Below are 21,061 nucleotides of genomic sequence, written 5' to 3'. Positions count from 1 at the left end.
TGCTGAGGGGCAGGACGTGGAGCTGAAGCCCTGGCATGGTGCTGAGGTGCAGGACAAGCAGCTGAAGCCCTGGAATGGTGCTGAGGTACAGGACAAGCAGCTGAAGCCCTGGTGTGGTGCTGAGGTGCAGGACAAGCAGCTGCAGCCCTGGAATGGTGCTGAGGTGCAGGACATGGAGCTGAAGGCCTGGCGTGGTGCTGAGCTGCAGGACAAGCAGCTGCAGCCCTGGCGTGGTGCTGAGGGGCAGGACAAGCAGCTGAAGCCCTGGAATGGTGCTGAGCTGCAGGACAAGCAGCTGCAGCCCTGGCGTGGTGCTGAGGGGCAGGACATGGAGCTGAAGGCCTGGCGTGGTGCTGAGCTGCAGGACAAGCAGCTGCAGCCCTGGCGTGGTGCTGAGGGGCAGGACAAGCAGCTGCAGCCCTGGCGTGGTGCTGAGCTGCGTGTGTGCAGCCGGCGCCCGGCCGTGGGGCGTCCCGGTGCCGTGGGGCGTCCCGGTGCCGTGGCAGAGCTCCGTGCCGCTCTGGAGTGGGGTCCCGGTGCAGGGAGCTCCGCAGCTGCCCCCGCTGCCCACCGGGAGCTGCCCCTGCCGGCTGCGGGGCTGGGGCAGGGCTGGGAGGAGCCGAGCGCTTCCCTCACCCTCTGCCCCCCGAGGCGGCCGCCGGCCCCGCTGGGAGCCCTGGCACGCAGCCCCAGCCTGCCCAGGGATGGGCTGGAGGGGATCCTGCCTGTGGGGCCTCTCTCTGCCGGCGCTGGGGAGGAGAGGCGCGGCTCAGAGCCCTGGGAGAGGTCCCAGAGCTGTCCCCCCAGCCCCACGCTGGCCAGCATGGGGGGTGACGGGGCTGGTGGTGCTGTAGAGCTTCCTCCTGTCTCTGCTGACAGTGCCAGAGCTAGAGCTCGCCAGGAAACGGCCTGTGCAGCCCAGGATCCTGGGAAAAGACAGACCCTGAGTGCAAAACACCTCGATTTTGTCACTGCAGAGGTGACTGAGGGGGACAGGCAGAGTGCCAGACCTAGGGGGCTCAATAGCAGCACAGGAGCCGGTCAGAAAATAAATCCATTGATTGAACCCCACTCTCCAAGCTCTTCCCAGCAGGAGAAGATCCCACCTGGCCACACCCAGCTCTGTGAGAGCTCGGAAGGCTCAGATGCAGCTGCACAAATGGGTTTGCTGAAGGGCCACGGTGAGGTGTTGGCAGAGGAGAGGAAAAGCCCTGGTGAGCCCCGTCCCATTCCAAAGGAGGCTGCGAGGGAGCAGATGGGTCCTTCTCAGCCTTTACCTGCAGATGAGGCTTTATCCACCACGTCTGAGACTCCCCCATCCCCGGTGAGGAAATTCCTGTCTTGTGTCCACATCACCCTTTCCTCCAGGATCAGGAACTCAGAGCTGCACAGCGCCGAGAATGCTGGAAATGGGATGACAGTGTGGGACAAACCTCAAGGGAGGGCTCAGGCAGTAACTTTAAAAGCAGCTCCAGAAGCTTCAGTGGAAAGTGTTCCTGAATTCCCACCTGCTGAGGGTGTTCCAGAGGATCCCAGCTCAGCTGTGCCAGCGGCCTCAGCAGATCCCAGCCGGGTGTTTTCCTCCAGGCAGGAGCTGCTGCTGCAGGGCAGGGCCAGAGCCTGGCTCCGGGGAGACTCGGGGGCACCTGGGGCCACGGGGATCCCCAGCTCAACCCTTCCTGCAAAGCCTGGGAGGAGGACTTCTGATGCTGCCACTCAGATCACCACAGAAAGCCCTACAAAAACCACCTTCTCAGCAGAAGTCTGCATTGATCCCCAGGAGGGTGGAAATGCTGCCCAGCAGCCGTCGCTGCCCAAAGCCCCTGAACCTCCCAGCGTCACAACTTCATCGCACAAGGAGATTCCCCCCTTCCCAAGGCAGCCTGGTGAGCAAATTCCTGTCTTATGTGTGTCTGTGGACCTGAATCCGTACAAGTTCAAGATATTGACAAGTATTAAAACCCAAACCCAGCTTTTTTGTGGATATAACACCCTTGAGATAATTTGGATATTTAGAGTTGCTCATTTGGGGGGAAACCCCAACCCTTAAACTTGTTTTTTTCAGCTTGGTGGGGAGGGATTTGTGTGGATGCAGTTGGGACTCAGTTCAGGTTTCTCTAGAATGGGTTTTATTGTGTCCAAGTGTGGTTGGAGAGTATTTTCTGGTGTTTGTATGTAGATGATTTAATTTGCTTCACTTGGAGTTCAGTGAGAGCTGGATCTGATCACTGATTTACTCTCTAGTCAAGATAACACCAAAAAGTCAGAGGGAAATCTGCACATGGCTGCTTTTAATAGAATCAAACAGAAAACTGTGCAGGGTTTGGGATATCTGTCAGCAGAGGGGAGTGGATGTTCACAGGGGTTTCCCAGCCCAGTGGTGTTTTGTGCCGGGGCTCTGTTGTTGCTTTTATTGACTTGAGGGACACATGGCTGCTCCTTTGAAGTGATTCCTGAAACAGGGATCAGCTGGGAGCTCTGTGGGTACAGGAGATGTTTCTGTCAGTCAGTGTTTGCCACCCTGATCACAATTTTGGTATTAAATAGGTGAAGCTGTTTTTCCAGGTAAGTGACAGTAACCTTCTGCCTTTGGATGGGGATTACAAAATTCAAATAATTGAATGTAACTAATGAAATAATAGTTGCAATTCATTTTCCTGAAGAATGGGATTTCTCAGGCTTCAGCAGCAGGAACATCCTGAGCAGTGTGCCCAGGTCCTGCCTTGCTGCACTGGGGGTTTCCAGCCTGGCTCCTGCTCATGTTTCCCTTCCACCCCCAGCCCAGCCCTTGCTGCTGCCATACAAGCCCTCGGGCAGCTCTGGCATGTACTACGTGCCTTATCAGAAGCCAGGAGCCACCGTGTCCCCAGGGGAGTCAGAGACCAGCGGAGACAGCTCTCGCTCAGGTACGACATCCTCATCCCGTGGGGAATTGGATATTCTGGGTTGGCTTCTCTGGAATCCGTGGCTGTGAGCCCAGGTGGACAGTTCAGAGCAGGCTCTGCTCTCCAGCTCTGCGCTGGGAGGGGGGTTCTTGCTCCCTTCTGGCAGTGGGAAGGAGCAAAGCTCGGTGTTCTACAGCCTGGTCATCCCCCACTTCCCTCTGGGCATTCCCGCTCCCTTGGGATCCTTTCAGACCTCTGCCACTTCTCCTGTAAAGGATGAAGCACTGGGCATTGCAGGTTTCATCTGCAGGTTGGTTTCACTCAGAGCTTTTTAACATCCAGAGTTACCTGTAGACAAAACTCATGTCAGAGATGCCCAATTCCTGAATTCCAGCAGGGGAGACCAAGGGATCAGGCTGCTCCAGCAGTGCCAGAAGTGCCCAGGTCAGTCATTGCACCACAAATTGTGCTGGGCATGGTTTAGGTGTCCCTGCTCTTGACCTTTTTCAAGTTTATCTGGGGAAACATTTCCAAAATGAGAGAAACAAATGTGACACAAATCTGTTGTTTTGCAGCTATGACGATGCCATATATAAAAATTCACTATGCAAATGGAGCAGCACAAGGTTCTAGGAAAATGTACAGCAGGATGAAAAAATACATTTTGTTTTTCCCAGTCCCTGCTGCAGTCAGGGCTCAGCTCAGGAGGAGCAGCTGAGGGAATTGAGTGCAGGAAATCCACGGGATGTAACCAGGTGGGATTGGCAGGGATGAGAAATCAGTGGGAAGAGTTTTTTAGGTTTCTAACACTGAGACAGGGATAGGATCGTGGAATCATGGAATGGTTTGGGTAGGAAGGGACCCTAAAGATCATCTCATTCCACCCCTGCCATGGCAGGGACACACCTTCCCCTGTCCCAGGCTGCTCCAAGCCCCAATGTCCAGCCCGGCCTTGGGCACTGCCAGGGCTCCGGATTGTTGGTTCATTGTGGCATTTCTGTACCTGCTTCTCCTGTTGCCTGATTTACTCCTCCTGCTCTCTCTGGGCAGGGTCAGAGGATGCTCCTCCCCCAGGGCTCCTGGCCCGAGTGCTGGCTTTGAGGGATGGTCCTCCTCCAGGCAGAGCAGCTGTCCAGCAGAGAGGGGCGAGCCACAGTCACAGGGCCAGGCCTAAGCTGGCCTGGGCTGAGGAGCAGAGGATGCCACTGGAATGCTCGTCAGGTAATTAGAATGTGGTTTTAATTTTGTTATTATTTGTGTGGTTTTGTACATGTGAAAGAAATCAGAGCAAAAGATTGACATTTCAGGATCCATGGTTCCTGTGACATCGCTGACAGTCTGCCTGAAAATGCTAAATTTAACTCTGTTTTCTCTTCCTCACCTTTCTGCTTCTCCCTGACTGATGAAATACAGGTTTCCCTGAGAGGCTGTGGACTCTGCATCCCTGGCAGTGTCCAAGGCCAGGCTGGACGGGGCCTGGAGCCCCCTGGGACACTGGAAGGTGTCTCTGCCCATGGCAGGGGTGGCACTGGATGGGCTTTAAGGTCCCTCCAACCCCAGCCATTCCCTGATTCCATGAAATACTTGGCCATCAGTGCCTGCTGGTGTTCCAGTGTCTCCAGGGCTGCCGGAGCCCGTGTGGGATTGTCAGGAATTCCCTGTGGCTGCAGCCAGCTGGGATTCTCTGAGCTGGGCTGGGGCTGGCCCTGCCCACGGATACTCTGCTGTCCTGTGATGTCACATCAGGGCCCTCTGTCCCCGGGGTGTCCCCTGACCTTCAGCCTGACCTGGCTGGTGGAGCCTGCCCAGGGAGGAGGGTCGGGATTTGCTCCTGCAGTGGCCACTCCAGGCTTTGTGTGCCGCAGGGGGATCAGGCTGAGCTCCCTGCTGCCTTTGGCTCTGGCTCTCGTGGCAGCAGCTGAGGTTCATCCTCGTGGACACCGGTTTGTCCAACACAAATACTGACGGGGAGTGGCTGAGGAGCTCCCTGGGTGTTCGTTCCTGGACACAGGGAATGGTGAGCAGAGAATTCCTGCGTGGCTGCCATCTCTCCCTAAGGCAGCTGGTGGTTCCTCAGGAAGTTGTCCTGATGTGTTGATAGGGATTGCATCTGGTTATTTTCATTTCTCACTGCAGGTGGGGTTTTTTTCTTTGAAGTTTTTCCTCTCAGAATGGAGAGATTTTGGTGTTTCCAGAAGACAGTTTTTATTTGCAGAGGAAAATTGCGATGATTATGTAAGGCTGCAACATCAGTAACCTGGATAAAAAAGAGAGGGGAACAGAGGTGTTAATATAAAATTATCTCCTAATATTTTTTTATAGCTGTGATGGTCTAAAGGCCCAGGTGAGAAAAGAACTTAAGGAGAAAGAGTCTTTTGTGAAGGCAGCTAGTGCAGCTGGAACTTTAAAGAAGCTTTCGGAAGAAAGACTTGCATGTCTTAAATCTTCCCTGACTTCTTCAACTGTATTTTTAGATGATCTAATAAAAGATTACCTCTACCCACAGAGCTTGTCTAGAGCTTAAAATTATGCAAATTATGTATTTTTTAAAAAAAAGTTTCTCTATACAAACTTATTTTTATTTTTTGCCTGTTTACATTCCTTCCATTTCTTGGTAACTTTCTAAAAAGCCAGGAATAGCAAAGTTCTGCCTGGCATTCCCAAGCCTGATCTCATTTGTCAGGAGGATGTGGAGGAAGCCTCTTACACAAGTTTATAAACATTGCCCTTGTATGGGAAGAAAAATTCCTGCGCTTTCAGAGTTAGCGAGGCTGGGCCTGGCTACACCATCCCTGATCTCTGTGTTCCACCAAAGCCCCGTGCTGGGAAGGGAAGAGATCCAATCATCCCGGCCTTTATCCAAAGAGCACAAGACAAAGCACATTTCTAAATGTCGTATTTTTTAATATGGAGTTACTATTCATATTATTAAATATGAAGTTATATTTAAAATGCCTTTAAAGTCTCCAAGGCCAGGTTGGACAGGCCCTGCAGCACGCTGGGACAGTGGAAGGTGTCCCTGTCCATGGCACTGGGTGGGCTTCGAGGTCCCTTCCCACCCAACCCACGGCATGACTCTAAATAAAGGCTCAGTTCAGTGCTGGTCAGGGCAATTCCCTGGGGTGGAATTGGATTCCTCCCCAGATTCATTGGATATAATATTCTCTTGGATTCCATGTTGCAAATGATAGAAAACACACTTTATATGCCTTTAATTTAACACTCAAACTGCATTTCCGAGTTCACTGCGTTTTGGGAATGAGCTCAGCAACCCTGCTTTGAATCCTTTGGCGTGCTTTGGAAGTTTTAGGATGAAAATCCTCCACTTTAAGCTCAGAAACAAAATATTCAAGTGTTTTTTTCTCTTGCAGAACTCACGGATCGTTCCAAGGCTGTCAAACCCTCCCAGTCCGTGCCCGGATCCAGCCGGCTCTCCCTGTCCTGCCCGATGCCCACGAGCAGCAGCTGCTGCCTGGATTCCAGGGACTTCTGCAGGGATGCTCCTGGAGCTGGACACGCTCCCCCCTCCTCGGGGACTGCCCTGGCCAGAGCACAGCAGCACCAGTGGGGTTCCTGTGTCCCCCTCAGGAGAGGAGGGGAGCGGGAATTCTTTGCTCTCACTGCAGAGGCCGATGAGAGTAGGAACGAGGATCTGGGTGCCAGGGCATCATCCCTTGGGAAGGAGGCAGCTGGGATGGAGCTGCACCAGGAAGCAGCTGGAAGTGATCCTTTGCCACGTGCCCAAACAACTGTCCTCGAGGAGAACGTGGGGAAAGCACCACGGCAGAGAAGCCACTCCAGGGGCAGCTTGGATGAGCTCTGGGTGAAGTTCTTGGAGCGCCGGAGCAGACACCAGCAGCAGGATTTCGGGAATAACGGCGAGCTGTCCCTTGTGGAGCGCCTGGATCGGCTGGCCAGGGTCCTGCAGAATCCCATCAGGCACACCCTGGCACTGGCACCAGCTGGGGAGAAGGCTCCTGAGGAGAAAGTGCAGGGAAGGGAACAGACAGAAACTCGGCTGGCAGGAAAAGCCAGGTCTGGGAGCAGCATGGAGCCGAAGGGAGCACGAGCAGGAGAGCGGCCACGTGAGATCCACGGCAGAAACAGCCTGGAGGGGCCAGGGGAGAGGAGGATCCACCACCTGAACAGGATTCTGGAAGAGGAGCAGTACCTGGAAGCTCCCAGTGACACCTCCTCAGAGACGAGGCGGAGCGGAGACCCCAGCAGCTGCAGCACCTCGGGCTGGGACACGGGGACCCAGGCGGGGCTGGACAGCCCCGAGGGCAGCAGCTCCATGTCCACGTCCACCATCGACACGGCCAGGCTGCTCCGGGCCTTCGGGCAGCACAGGCTCAGGCTGGCCCCGAGGCTGGCCCCAAAGCTGGCCCCGAGGCTGTCCCCGAGGCTGGCCCAGCTCTACTGTGCCATCAGCCACCAGAAGAGCCGCTCCGAGGATGAGAGCAGCGGAGCAGGGGCTGCGGGATGTCCCCAGGACGCTGCCGAGGGGCTTGGGAAGAGGCAGCAGACCCAGGTAAGTGCTCGCTGAGCCCAAAGGGCAGCTCTGAATAATCCCCAGGAGCTTCCCCAGTGCTGGACAGGCTCTGTGAGCTGGGAATCATTGAAAACCTCCAGGGATGTTTATAGGGGAGGCTTCTGCCTTCCCCCTGAGCAGCCCCAGCCAACATCTGCCCCTCCAGGAGCCAGGGCAGCACCCAGAGAGGATAAAACACCCTCTGTGCTTTCTGTCCCTTTGCTCCTTGTCTTTGTTTCCCTTGGGAAGCAAATCCTGCTGTTCCTGGATACCTGCAGGCTCTGGCTTTGGCAGTGCCCAACATGAGGTTGTAAATTTGATGCAAATTCGTGCCTGAAAATCCCTGGGCAAGGATCAGTACAATTCCTGTTGAAATTTTCCTACTGTTTGTTTTGTAAATGGGGAATTGTTTTGTCTGGCTGGCTGTGAGCGTCTTCAGTTTCTGTGTTGAGCAGTTCAGGCTTCTTCAAAGAGCTGAGAATTCCAGGTGAGAGCTCTGCAGGTGAGTGCAGCTGCTTGAAAGTGGAGGGAATAATTCCTTCAGGTGAATTCGCCCTTTGGAGGAGAAATGGAAATGTCCTTAAAGAGGGACTTAGCGTGGATTTGGTGATTTTAGTCAGGAATTGCAGAGTTTGGGGGTCTGTAATACACAGGAATGCTGAAAAGTACAGAACAAGTGAGGAATATTGAACTTTTTCTTTCATTTTTTTGTATTTCCAGAAGAAAGTGGAACTGGCATCAGTGCTACCAGGTTTAATAGAAATTAGCTATTTTATTTCATAGGAACAACTCCAAGTCTGTGTGTCAAATAAGCCAGTGAATTATGAAATAATGAAAATAACTAAATAAATCTGGGGGAGAAATGATCTTTTTGAAGGTGAAGAATGGTTTAAAAATATTTAATATTTTTATTTATAACATTTATTTAAAGGTAAAATAAAACTGCGCTGAACTTTGCAGTATGAGGATTATTGATCAGAACACTGGCATTAGGATCCAGCATTTCTGGCATGGTTGTAGAATTTAGATGATTTTATTCCACATTCCATCCACAAGATTAATTTTTCAGGGTCTATTGAACCTTAAACCCAAATCTGTTTTTTTTACTTGTTGAAATCACCTGTGAGATGACAAATGGAATTAATGCTTAGGGGAATAAACCCATTAAAGGCTCATTGAACCCCCATGGCTTTAGAAACATATCTTTTTTATCTGGTGATGAAATATTCTTTTAAAAAATCCATCTGAAGACACACATGAGCCCCCTCAAATAAGGAGTGAGAGAAAATAGATGACAAAATAGCAAATTTCATTTAAAATTCCAGTTTTGATCATTTCTGGGCGGTTTAGCTGAGGAAAAGTCAAGATTTAATTGTATTTTTAGTGCAAATGTCTGTGGTTCAGAGGCAGATCCTCATTCCGAGCAGGAGCCCAGCTCCCAGAGAGATTCCTGCCCCAGTCCTTCTGGGAGTGCTGCATTTTGGAGCTCAGGTTTCTGACAGCCCATTGTCAGCTCTGCTTCCAGAAACTTGGTTGCAGCTTTTTGTATTTATAGCTCCCAGAGCCATCCCAGGAGGTTTTTCTCCCTCCCAGTTTGTGCTCTCTCCCAGTCCCTCCTGGAGCTGCCATCTGGCAGCAGGTGCAGAGCTAAGGTTGGAGAACAGGGAATGTTCTCATCCAAGCAGGAATGTTCCTGGCACTGCTCAGGACTGAATGGCTGCTGGTGCTGCACGTGCATGGGAAGGGGATATTTTGGGGTTGTTCTCCCTGATTTTACACATTTCTGCTGAGCACGTAATTCAAATTCACACATTCACAATTCAAATGTTCCCATGTTCTATTATCTGAAAGAAAATCCGTATCCCTGCATCTGTGCAGTGCCTCTCCTGGAGCTGGGATAGTTACAGGAAATTAAAAAAACCAGCTTCGTGAGAGTCAAAATTGCCTCCTTTCAGTATTGAACTGAAATTCTGCTTAGGGGTGACAGAACTCCAGTAAAAGGGAATGAAGAGGCCTCTGCATTTCCATCGTGGCTGGTGTTGGGGTTACTCACAGGACACCAATTAGTTTACTAGAGGTTGCTAATTGCTGTGGGCAGGGGGGAGATGCAGTTCCAGAATTAGAGCTGGAGCTCAGGGGAGCTGCAGGGGCTGTCAGGGCCTGGCTGCTGGGCTGGGAGCCTGGAAGTGCTGCTGGGTCATGGGTGCTGATAAAGCCCCAGCCCCTGTGTTCCACAGAGCCCAGCCTTGGGACAGGATTCTGCTGTTTAATGGCTTGGTTAATTGAAATTAGTGTTCCATCTCCAAGCTGGGCTGTGTCCAGCCCTGCAGCTTTCACACCTGGCTTGGTGTAAATGAAGGTGTGAGGCTCCTCCTGTGCCTCAGCCCTGCTCCTTCTGTGTCCTCCTGTTTCATGGATTCATTGGGTTTCATTTTTCCCACCTGGAGGACTCTGGTGAGGATCACAGGGTGAAAGGATTGTGCCTCCCCACCCTCCCAGGGAACAATTCCTTCCCAGTATCGCATCCAGCCCTGCCCTCTGGCACTGGGAAGCCATTCCCTGCCTCCTGGCCCTCCAGGCCTTGGCCCCAGTCCCTCTGCAGCTCTCCTGGAGCCCCTTTAGGCCCTGCAAGGGGCTCGCAGCTCTCCCTGGCTCCTTCCCTTCTCCAGGGCAACATTCCCAAATGAATTGGAGGATGCCCAGTGCTGTCCAGAATCTGATCCCTGCAAGCTCTTCCCCACAGAAAAAAAGTGCTTTTCCTACAAAACCGGGCTGCTGGAAGTGCCCTGGAGCACAGGGATGGGGAGCTGGGGCTGGTTTTTGTGAGGGCAGGGAGACAGATCAGCCTGGGATCAGCATTAATAACAACAGAACCAAGGTGCAACAAGACAAAAGCAGTGACTTTTTTCTGTTTAAGACCTGTTTTTGCTCATTTTGGTTGGAATTTCAGGAATTTCTGTTCTCTTGCCTGTTTTTGTAGAGCACCATCCCCTTTTCCTCGGATTCCACCTGTGCCAGCAGCAATTCCTGGGGGCCGAGCTCTGCTCTCAGCAACAAGCGACGGACACGGATGCTGAACAAAGGGATCCAGGCAGGTGGGTCCCGGAATTGCAGATTCTCCTGGATTCCTCCTGCCTTTCCTCCTGTCTTTGGAGCCCATTCTCCCGAGTCTGGGTGTTTCTGCTGAGGGTCTGTACAGGCAGCACCCTCCAAATTCACTTCAGATGCTGTCAGAGAAGGATGATGTGATCAGTGAACATGAGCTGTTTATTTGGCATTTTGGGGCTGCTCTAATAACCAATTTTGTCACTTGTAGATGTGTTAACCTCAGCTTCTGATCCATTCCAATAGCAAAGGTGAACTGCCTTTTTTTATCTATTGTTTTCTCCTGAGACATCTGTTCCTCCCAGAATGGATTTTGTGGGCATATGCTATTTCAGAAGGCAACTGCAGTGTTCCGTGTTCTTCCTGGGAATATTTTGGGTGTTAAATTCTATTTCAATCCCGAGCTGCTCCTGGCCTGGTGCAGTTCTGCAGTTGGGTTTTTTCTGGTGGTAATTAACAGTTTCTTCACTGCATTCATTTCCACGCCAACTCCCCATCATCACATTGAGTAACGGCCTTGGTTTATTCATCAGATACAGCAATTATTTATTTATTACTGCTTGTGTGCAAGTGGACTGAAGCAGGGAAGGATTTTCGTAGGGCAGAGTTAGTTCCAGTTTGATTCCCACCCCCATGTAAATGTATATTTTGCTTGGGATGTTTGGTTTTCACCACTCTCATTTCACTCAGGTTATCACACAGTAACAGTCCCGAGCCACTGGAAGCTCTCCTTGGTTTGGGGATGTGGGAATATAAAAGGTTTTGACTTTTGAAGGCTGAAATGAGTTGAGATGAGGGTCATTCCCTGCCCTGGCACACGTGGATGAGATGTCCCTGCTCCCTTTCCATTCCAGGAGACCTGGAGATCGTGAGCAGTGCCACCAGGAAGAACACCCGGGATGTTGGGGTGACCTTCCCCACTCCCAGGTCCAGCCAGCAGCTGCAGGAGCCCCTGGGGCCGTGGCAGGGTGGCCATGGAGGGGCAGCAGGAGCCTGGCACCAGCTCCGGGTGGTGCTCCCCGTGGACAGAAGGACAAAGAGGAACAGGCTGCACTTCCAGCAAGGTCAGCACCCGGGGGGCTGTGGGGAGGGCTGGGGACAGCCGGGCCTGTCCTGCCACAGTCACTCCTGCTGGGATTCACCGAGATGTCAGCCAGAACCACTGCCAGGGGATTATTGTGGTGCTGAGTCGTGATGGCACTGTCAGTCCTGGAGTGGCTGGACAGGCAGGAACGGCAGTCCCTAGGGAGGAGTAAACAGGTGAGGAAGGAGAACATGGGAATCACTTAATGTTCATTTCTGACACACAAAACGTTCTATTAAACTCTCAGTGCTGGTCACCAACTTGTCCTTAATGTCTCACACCCTGAGGCTTCCCAGAAGACTTTTCCAGAGTACTTGAGTGAAAACTGGGAAGAACTCGACTCTGAGAGTTGCATTTTTAGGCTGCTGGTGGAGCCTCCTGACATTTTAATTTCTTTTTTTTTTGTCTCTCTTAAATTCCTTGTGCTCTTCACAACATCACAATTAAGTGTTTAAAAATATTTCCCTTACTCATCACTGTTGTTGTTGTGGGGATTGATGGTTCTCTCTCATAAGGGTTTAATATGGAAAATTCAGAGTGTCTGCTCAGAACCCCAGCTGCTGTATTCGCATCACCATGTGTGTAAACTGTGAGTAACTGAGTTCCTGGGGACTCACCAAACACTGGGGAGATGGAAAGCATTCGATCTTCCAAAATATGGATAAAGAGCCACAGGGCTTAGGACAGCAGAGAGGCTCCTTAAAACTGTGTGATTGCTGGTAAATAATTGTTCTTTCCATGGAGAAACCTGGAAAACGAACAGTTCTGTGCTTTTCAAAAGTGGTGTTTGATAAAGGCTGGCTGGTTTTGGGACACTTGGCAAAGGAATTCTCTTGACCCTGCCCAAGGTGTTTCCTACAGGAATTCCCACCGGAATTTCTGCAGTGAGGGGTCGCTGCAGTGTTGCCACTGGTTGGGTTTAGGTGCAAAGCTGGGCTTTGCTGTGGTTTAACCCCAGCTGGCACCTGAGCCCCACCGGTCCTTCCCTTCCCGAGGGATGTGGGACAGGATGGGAAGGGTCAGGTGAGGAAACCCCTGGATTGGGATACAGACAGGTGAATAGGGAAAGGAAAATCCACACAAGCACAGCAAGGCAAGGAATTCATTCTCTGCTTGGAGAATCCTGGAATGGGTTGGGTGGGAAGGGACCTCAAAGCCCCTCCAGTACCACCCCTGCCATGGCAGGGACGCCTCCCACTGTCCCAGGCTGCTCCCAGCCCCAATGTCCAGCCTGGCCTTGGGCACTGCCAGGGATCCAGGGGCAGCCCCAGCTGCTCTGGGCACCCTGTGCCAGGGCCTCACCACCCTCCCAGCCAGCAATTCCTTCCTGATACCCGGTGTAAACCTGTCCTCCTTCAGCTTCAGACCATTCCCCTTGTCCCAAAGCCTTCTCCAGCCTCCTTGGAACCGCCCATAGGCCCTGGAGGGGCCCTTTCAGCCCCTGCCCACTTTCCCATCCCTAGGAAAGCTCCTTTGTGCCTGGTGCTGACTTGGGAGGTCAAAGCACCATCACTCCAAGTGTTCCCCTTCCTCTTCCCTCAGCTCTCCCTGCTGACCGTGGTGTTCCGTGGTCTGGGATATTCCTTGGGGCAGGTGGGATCAGCTCTCCTGGCTGTGTCCCCTCCCAGCTCTTTGTTCCCCCCCAGCCTCTGGGATTCCTCCAGGAATAAAGGACCATGGATGGGGATGGACAAACAGGCCCATGAACTGTCTCCAAATCTTCTTTCTCTTCTGTGCTCTTTTACCAGGGACTCCATGGCTTGTCCCAGCAGAGAACTTGAAATGTGAATCAAGGAAAGAAAACCAGTGCAGTGCCATTCCTGGCCCTGGGCCAGCCTGGTTTGAGCCCTGGAGCAGCAGCAGCAAGCCTTGGAGGGAGCCTCTGCGGGAGAAGAACTGGGAGGAGCAGCAGCAGAGCACGGGGCAGGCAGCAGCTGCACACCCAGGGGCTGCCAAGGGGCTGGGGCAGCCCCTGGGGAAGCTGACACTGCAGGTGAGGGCACCCTGCACCCAGGGATTGCCAGGACCTCCACAGGGTGGGAATCATGGAGTGCTCGTGGCAGTCTGGCTTTCCCCACAGCACTCCCCCAGTGTATTGCCCCGGGATTTGACCTGGGCTGGTATTTTAGGGATTAAATCCCTTGGCTTCGGGAGCCAGAGGGAATGTAGCTGACAGAACGTCCCACCACACTTGTTTCTGTGCAGAAATAATACTGAGATGTACATAGTATGAGATGAAAATGAGCTTTAATTACTATTTTATTATTATTATTATTCGAGGTTTTTTCCTTTCTGGCCAGTTCGGCTCCTGGCTGTTAAACCAGGCCTCTGAGCGCCTGCCCAGCGTTAAGGGCAGGAGTTTTGTGTTGCACCCAGTGTTATGATGGGATGTTTTCTATGCTTTGGGGTTTGTGGCGGGTGTTCTGGGTCTCCCCTGCTGCTGCCAGCCGCAGTCAGGCCAGGCAGGGTATGTTCTCTGTCCCCTCAGGAGGCCCTGGCCCTGCACCGCCCCGATTTCATCTCGCGCTCGGGGCAGCGCCTGCGGCACCTGCGGCTGCTCCAGGAGGAGAGGAGGCTCCAGGGGCTGCTGCAATCCCAGCAGGAGCAGCTGCTGCAGCCCCCAGGGAAGAGGAAGGACTGCAGGAGTGCAAATCACCTGGTGTCCCACCGAGGTATTTCAGGGGTCTGCTTTGAATTCTTCGATTTAAAGAATTCCACGTCATACTTAAGGGTGTATTTATTTATTATTTCTTTCTAATTAAGGCATTACGGTTTTTAACCCTATTGCCTGTAAGGTCTTACAAAGAGTTTTTTTAAAAACTTCTATAAAACTTACAAAGAACTCACACTGTTGCAGTAACAAACTTGTTCATCGTCCCCTTATCTCAAAATTTTCCGTTCAGGTTTCCTGAGGAAAGAAAAAAGAAGAGCAATTCCCAAGAGTGAAATGGTTCAAAGATCTAAAAGGTAAAGCTCAGGGAATTTTATTTCAGGTGGATCAGTGCCCTGGGTAGGGCAGAGCTTTGAATCCTGTCTGCAGTCAAAGAATTGGGTGTGCAAAGAATTCAGCTTTTTCAGTGAAAAATGCAGGTACCTTACCAGAGGGAGAAATGTCTTACTTAGAAATCCCAAGAAACAAAATCATTTTGGAAAAGTGATTTCTGTAGCTAAGCCTGAGGGTTCTGCTGCAGTGTCAGCCATCCACAGCAAACTGGATCCCAGATGGAGAGGGAATGGGGCTGGGGGACACTGGAACATCTAAATAAGTTTACAAACTACCAAAGTGGGTAATTGGGGCAGGAGTGAGGCAGCATTTCCCCCAGAGGAAGAAGCATTCTATAGAAACAATCACCCCAAGGGAATACAGAGGCTTCTACCCTTGGAAAAAACACTTGAGGACAGGTTTTGTCTTATTTTTCACTCCAGTGATTCATCCCTAGAATGCCCAGCACACTCACGGTGGATTCACCCTTTGGAGAGGCTGTGCTGCAGAGAGCATGGGAAGGCATAAAAAAATGGGAGTTTATGGCAGCTGAATTTTGCTGGGAATGGGATATGAAGTGCTGGGCCAGGACCCCACAGAGGTGGCAGAGCCCGAATCCTTGGAAATAATCACAAGTTAAAGGGATGAGGCCTGACCAGCCTGATCCAGCCTTGGAGTTAACCCTGCTCTGAGCAGGAGCTTGGTGACCTCCAGAGGTGTCTGCCAACCTCGGTTTCCCTGTGATTCCACAAAATACCAACTGGAATACACAATATATAAAATAAACCCCTTGATGTGTTCTATTTTAGTAATTTCTAGCATTTAAAAGTATTCTTAGGGTGTAAGCCTTCCACATTCCAGGTGTGGGAATTCCCGGGCTCAGCCCTGCTGTGTATCCCGCGTTTTCCCATGGGACACCACTAAACTCCAGACACGTTTGTCAGGGCTGTGCTTGGCCAGCAGCCCTTAAGGAATGTGGGCATAGAGCAGAGGGTGTGGTTTTTAATAGCAGCTGGTTCCAAATCACAGTTCTTGCCTTTTCTCTCCCGTTCAGGATCTACGAGCAGCTCCCCGAGGTGAGGAAGAAGCGGGAGGAGGAGCAGAGGAGGCTGGAGTACGGCTCCTACCGCCTGAGGGCTCAGCTCTACAAAACAGTGAGTGCCCTCTGTCCTCTGGGACGCCCTGCTCCCTCAGGGACCTGCTCTGGGACACCCGTGTTCCCTCAGGGACCTGCTCTGGGACGCCCGTGTTCCCTCAGGGACCTGCTCTGGGACACCCTGCTCCCTCAGGGACCTGCTCTGGGACACTCTGCTCCCTCAGGGACATCCTCTGGGACACCCCTGCTCCCTTAGGGACCTGCTCTGGGACACCCTGCTCCCTCAGGGACATCCTCTGGGACACCCTGCTCCCTCAGGGACCTGCTCTGGGACACCCCTGCTCCCTCAGGGACATCCTCTGGGACACCTGTGTCCCTCGGGGAGTCACAGACACAAAGGAATTTGCCGGGTGGGAATTCCCCGGTGCTGGGCTGCAGGGGGTGCTCAGGCTGTGTTCCATCTAATCAGGGCAAGGCAGCCAGGCTTTGGAGTTCCCCCTTGCTCACCTGCAATCCTGCCATGGCTGTGGAAACAAGGCAGGGAGCATGGTCCTGGCGAAATGGTGCAGGAAGGGGCTCGTGCAGGGCCTTGGGTGGGACAGAGGATCATGGAGCACGTTCCAGGAAGGACAAGTGTCCTCGAGGCTGCTGGGTTTGCTCTCCTGTGCCCTGGCTGTGGATGGGTTTGGCTCAGGGAATTGCCAGCCAGCTTCCCAGCCGTACTTAACAAAGCCTGGAGTCATCCTTAATTTACCCAGGCAAGAGCTGGCAATCCTGGTGGAAATTTAACTTTGAGGATTTCAGGAGTTTCTGTTTGCCCAGCCGATGGTGGGGCCTCCCAGCACGGGCACTGCCCAGCCAGGATCCCTGTCTGGGAACTGTGGGGTGAACCAGGATCCCTGGGCATGGACAGGCACTGGAATTAAAACTGGTCTTTTTTTTCCCCTCTGGATCTTAAACTCGCACTTCAGTTTTAGCATAACAGCTCCTTTCCTGGAGTACTCCAGAGCTGGAGTGGTAGGCTTGCTTATTTGTTGGGAACAGCAGGAATTGGATTTTGAAAGTCAGGACTTGTAATGTATTATCCAAAACATCTTCCTACTCTGATTTGGGGAATTTACCACTGGAGAGACTGAATTTGTTGCTATACTTGTGCAGGGTATTTTCAGGACATTTTTCTTTCCCTGGTCTGAGAATTCCAGCTGCTGGTACAGTAAAGTTTGAGGAATAAATGAGTTCTGGCAGTCGCCAACTTGGAGTGGCAGAGTCAGCTGGAAGGGAAGAGGATCAGAACTTTTGTACATAAATGTGGGTTTGATTGGGGGAGAGGTGGTGATTCATGGCAGTAAACAATCCCAGTGTTTGAGTTTTCCCTGCTGATGCAGAGAAGCTGCCGAGAGGAGCTGTAAATCAGGGAATGGGGTGAGAGCACCAGTTTCTGAGGGAGGCTCGTTGTGCCTGAAAAATGAACTGCAGATTTTGTGGAATGACTCCAAAAATGAGACAGAGCTTTGGGAGAAGGAAGGAGCTGCTCCAAGGGCTCCATGAAGTGTGGGATGGATCTTAGCATGGATTTAAGGATCCCCTGTGCCCCAGGCTGCTCCAAGCATCTGTCCCAGGGCTGGTGTGGGGCAGCACTCAGGGCCTGGGACAGAGCTGCTCCTGCTCTGCTGCTGTCCCTGCAGGAGCCCAGGGAACCCAGCAGGGAGCAGCTCCTTTGGCATTTATCCAGGGAAAACATGGAAAAGGGAGCCAGAGTCGGGTCTCTGTGGGGCAGTGGTGGGGCTGGGCACGGCCCCTGTGTCCCTGACCCCCAGGGCAGGGCCTGGGATGTGCCCTGTCCCTAAAATCAGAGAACCACGGAATCGCTGAGGTTGGAAAATCCCTCTGAGCCCAACCATCCCCAGCACTGCCCAGGCCACCACTGCCCTCTGTCCCCAAGTGCCACATCCACAGGGCTTTAAATCCCTCCAGGGATGGGGACTCCACCCCTGCCAGGCCTGGACAGCCCTTTCCAGGAAGGAATATTCCCAATATCCACCCTGAGCCTGCCCTGGCCCAGCCTGAGGCCGTTCCCTCTCCTCCTGTCCCTGTTCCCTGCCAGCAGAGCCCGACCCCCCCGGCTGCCCCCTCCTGTCAGGGACTTGTGCAGAGCCACAAGGTCCCCCCTGAGCCTCCTTTGCTCCAGCCTGAGCCCCTTCCCAGCTCCCTCAGGAATTCTCCAGCCCCTTCCCAGCTCCCTCAGCTGCTCCTGGGGCTCCAGAGCCTTCCCCAGGGCCTTGAGGGCTCACAGTGGGTGATGAAAATTTGGGAAAGGAAGCAATGAATGAATGGATCCCATCCCACCCCTGCCAGGGCCGGGACACCTCCCACTGTCCCAGGCTGCTTCAAGCCCCAATGTCCAGCCTGGCCTTGGGTGCTTCAGGGGTGGACAGTCTCAGTGTCCAGGCTGAGGGATGAGATGAAACTGAGTTTATTTGACTCAAAATAAGACCCCCAATTAGTGAATCTGTATGAACAAAAGTTGCTTCCCTTTTGTAAAGCGAAGTGCAACTATCCCTGCAGGACTCTGGGAGGGGAAGGGCTCTCAGGGCTGGTTTCAGGGCGTTGATGTGACAGTTTGGGGCAGCTCACTGAGGTGAAAAGAGAATAATAATAAGGTTTGTTGGCACTGAGTGAGGGTGATCCTGAGGAGGAAACCACATGGGCTCACCTAGAACTGGAACCATAAAGACCCCTGGGCTGGAGTGTGCAGACATTCTTAATTCTGAAATTGTTCAATGCTTCTCTTTATTGAGATAGCAAAATTATTTTTATCACAGGGTGCACGTGGGTCGGGGCTGATGTTCTGTCCCAGCAGCCCTTTTTCTTTTGTACTTTTAATTTCAAATAGAGCATAAAATCATCCCCGTCAGATCCGGGGATGGGAGCGCCCTGGAATTCTGAAGGCTTTGTAGCGGGAACAGATTCTGATCTGATGGCAACAGCAATCAGAACGCTTTCAACCCCAGGGAGGTGGAAGTGGATTTTCTGAGTTTATCAGATCCAAACTGGTTCTATTACTGAGGCTCTTCCATTGGGTGGAGTGAGTTTGTAATTTCAGTAAATTGGGAGGACGATCCTGACAGGGAGCAGCAGTTAATGGATCGCTTCCCTCTGCCCCTTAGCGAGGGAACCCAGCCCTAGCGCTGAGGAGCCTTTCTCTTCTGTGGGATGGGAACGGCCCGGCGCCGGAGGCAGGCGGGGACCACAAGGTGTCACTGCCCCAGAGGGAAAGCGCGGGCTCCGCCGCCGGGAGCTGCGCTGAGGGGAGCTCTGGGGAATGTTCTGGAACCACTCCCTGCTCTGGCCTGGAGGGGACCTTAAAGCCCTTCCAGACCCAGCCCCTGCCGGGGGTCACAGACTGAGTGTTCTGTGTGGGGTGTGATTTGGTTTGGTTCTTTAACATCTACCAAAATTCTTCTCGGCCCATTCGGGAAGAGTTTGCAAAGGACTTTTCCTGTGTTTCGGCCTCAGGATTGTGTAGACTCCCCCTGCTCCCGCTCAGCCGTGGCTCATCCCTCCCACTGTCCTGATTTATTCCACTGTTTATGGTGGAAAGCACTTTCTGTACCTTCCACTGTCCTTGTGGCTCTTCCCTGGAACTCTGCTGCTTTTCCTGAGTCCTCCCCTAGCACACCCGGGCTGGGGAGCACGTGGCTCGCAGAGGTTGTGCTCAGGAGGGGAGGATGGCAGGATCCTGCTGAAGGGAACAGTCTGAGCCACTTCCAGGGGTAATCTCTGGCCTGTTCCCGACCGTTCCCCTGCAGCCAGCACAGCGATATCCTGGTGTTCTCAGAGAGCAGCTCCTGTCCTATGAGGTGTAAATTCCCATTTTGTGGTGTTTTATTGCCCCTTGATGGCCAGGCTGGACGGAGCTTGGAGCACCCTGGGCTGTGGAAGGTGTCTCTGCCCTGGCAGGGGTGGCACTGGGTGGGCTTTACGGTCCCTTCCCACCCAAACGGTTCTGGGATTCCATAACAACCTGTTCAGAGAACTTAGGCTCAGCATTTTTAATTTTCAAAGCACTAAACCTCACCTGTCTGCCTTTGCTTTTCTCTCAGAAAATCACCAACCGTGTCCTGGGGAAGAAGGTGTCCTGGAGCTGAAGGGATGGTCTCCAGCCAGGCTGGCATGCTGCAGCCCAGAGCAGGACCTGGTGGGAGGATGCAGTAAATGCTTCTGCAGCTTGAGTTTGTGCTACTGGGTCACTTTTGTACTAATTAATCCTGCCCTGTGTAAGAATCAATGATCAGGGGGGAATGTCGGGGTTTTAAATAAATAACTGGGTTTTTATAGTGGTGATGTGCACTTCCAGAGGAAACAGAGTCTGGAAAAACTTGCTTCTTAATGTATTTATAACTCCCTGGCTGGAATAGCAGTTTTATATATTTATTTTCAATGGGTTTTAACAAGGATTTAAATTTTTTTTTAAATTCCTGTCTCGATGTAGAAAATGGACTTGTTACCGTTTGTACTGAGAAACCCTCCAATAAAACACCTGTGTTGCAGTAACTGTTGCAGCTGTTTGTGCAGGGAGCCGGAGGCACTGAGCAGAGACAGTTGTGCTGATGGGGGGAGTTTTTAGGCCTTTCTGGGAGAATCCCCTTTATCAGGTGGTTCTATCCTGCCAGGGCCCCTGGTTGTGCCCTGGACCAGCATCACTGGAAAGAGGCAGTGGAGAGATGTGGTTTGTAAAAGGCTGAAGTCTCAGTTTCATCTGATCACCACTGAGGAGTTCATAGGATGGATAAACAGGAAAAGACATCTGAGGAAAACAGAGTGGGTGTGAACTGTGGTTTCCTATTTTCTCTGCTTCAGATGTTTGTAGCGATTCAGGGACAGCTGTGAGGGAACACCCAGTGCTGGGAGGGCTGGGCACCACTCACGCATGGAAGGTTCTGGAGAGACCCTCCAGGGCCTGAAGGGGCTCCAGGAGAGCTGCAGAGGGACTGGGGTCAGGGGCTGGAGGGACAGGACACAGGGAATGGCTTCTCACTGCCAGAGGGCAGGGATGGATGGGAGATTGGGAAGGAATTGTTCCCCATGAGGGTGGGGAGGGGCTGGGCTGGAATTGCCAGAGCAGCTGTGGCTGCCCCTGGATCCCTGGCAGTGCCCAAGGCCAGGCTGCACACTGGGGCTTGGAGCAGCCTGGGACAGTGGGAGGTGTCCCTGCCATGGATGGGGTGGCACTGGATGGGATTTAAGGTCTCTTCCCTCCCAAACCGTTCCAGGATTCCATGATCTGGTCTGGTCTCAGAAATGGAAGTTAAAGTGCAGATTACAGCATCCCATGGCGGGGATAAATCAGCTCAGGCTGTGGCTCATCTCCTCAGAC

At 52.6% G+C, this 21,061-nt stretch overlaps 1 protein-coding gene across 1 annotated transcript; it reads left to right on the top strand.

Annotated features, from left to right (window-relative positions):
• The first annotated feature begins 6 nt into the window (after positions 1 to 6).
• LOC121672376 (Alstrom syndrome protein 1-like) lies at positions 7 to 20,238 on the top strand. Its single transcript, XM_042044997.1, has 12 exons — positions 7 to 184; positions 419 to 1,886; positions 2,781 to 2,906; positions 3,936 to 4,106; positions 6,257 to 7,416; positions 10,397 to 10,511; positions 11,376 to 11,585; positions 13,354 to 13,598; positions 14,094 to 14,277; positions 14,509 to 14,572; positions 15,643 to 15,742; positions 19,788 to 20,238. The coding sequence occupies exons 1-12, from the start codon at positions 173 to 175 to the stop codon at positions 19,830 to 19,832; spliced, it is 3,900 nt and encodes a 1,299-aa protein (XP_041900931.1). The 5' UTR covers positions 7 to 172; the 3' UTR covers positions 19,833 to 20,238.
• Positions 20,239 to 21,061: the final 823 nt, after the last annotated feature.

This window comes from Corvus kubaryi, unplaced genomic scaffold (genome assembly GCF_017639235.1).
Source record: "Corvus kubaryi isolate FWS band 111438036 unplaced genomic scaffold, C.kubaryi_AGA036_p1.0 55505, whole genome shotgun sequence".
NCBI classification, from domain to species: Eukaryota; Metazoa; Chordata; class Aves; order Passeriformes; family Corvidae; genus Corvus; species Corvus kubaryi.
This window is presented reverse-complemented; position numbering and strand designations above follow the sequence as displayed.

What these genes read in the sequence shown, in the direction of transcription:
- LOC121672376 (XM_042044997.1), top strand. An exon ending in GAACAAAGGGATCCAGGCAG is followed by an intron (nt 10,512 to 11,375) that starts GTGGGTCCCGGA and finishes TTTCCATTCCAG; the next exon opens with GAGACCTGGAGATCGTGAGC. An exon ending in TGGGGAAGCTGACACTGCAG is followed by an intron (nt 13,599 to 14,093) that starts GTGAGGGCACCC and finishes CTGTCCCCTCAG; the next exon opens with GAGGCCCTGGCCCTGCACCG.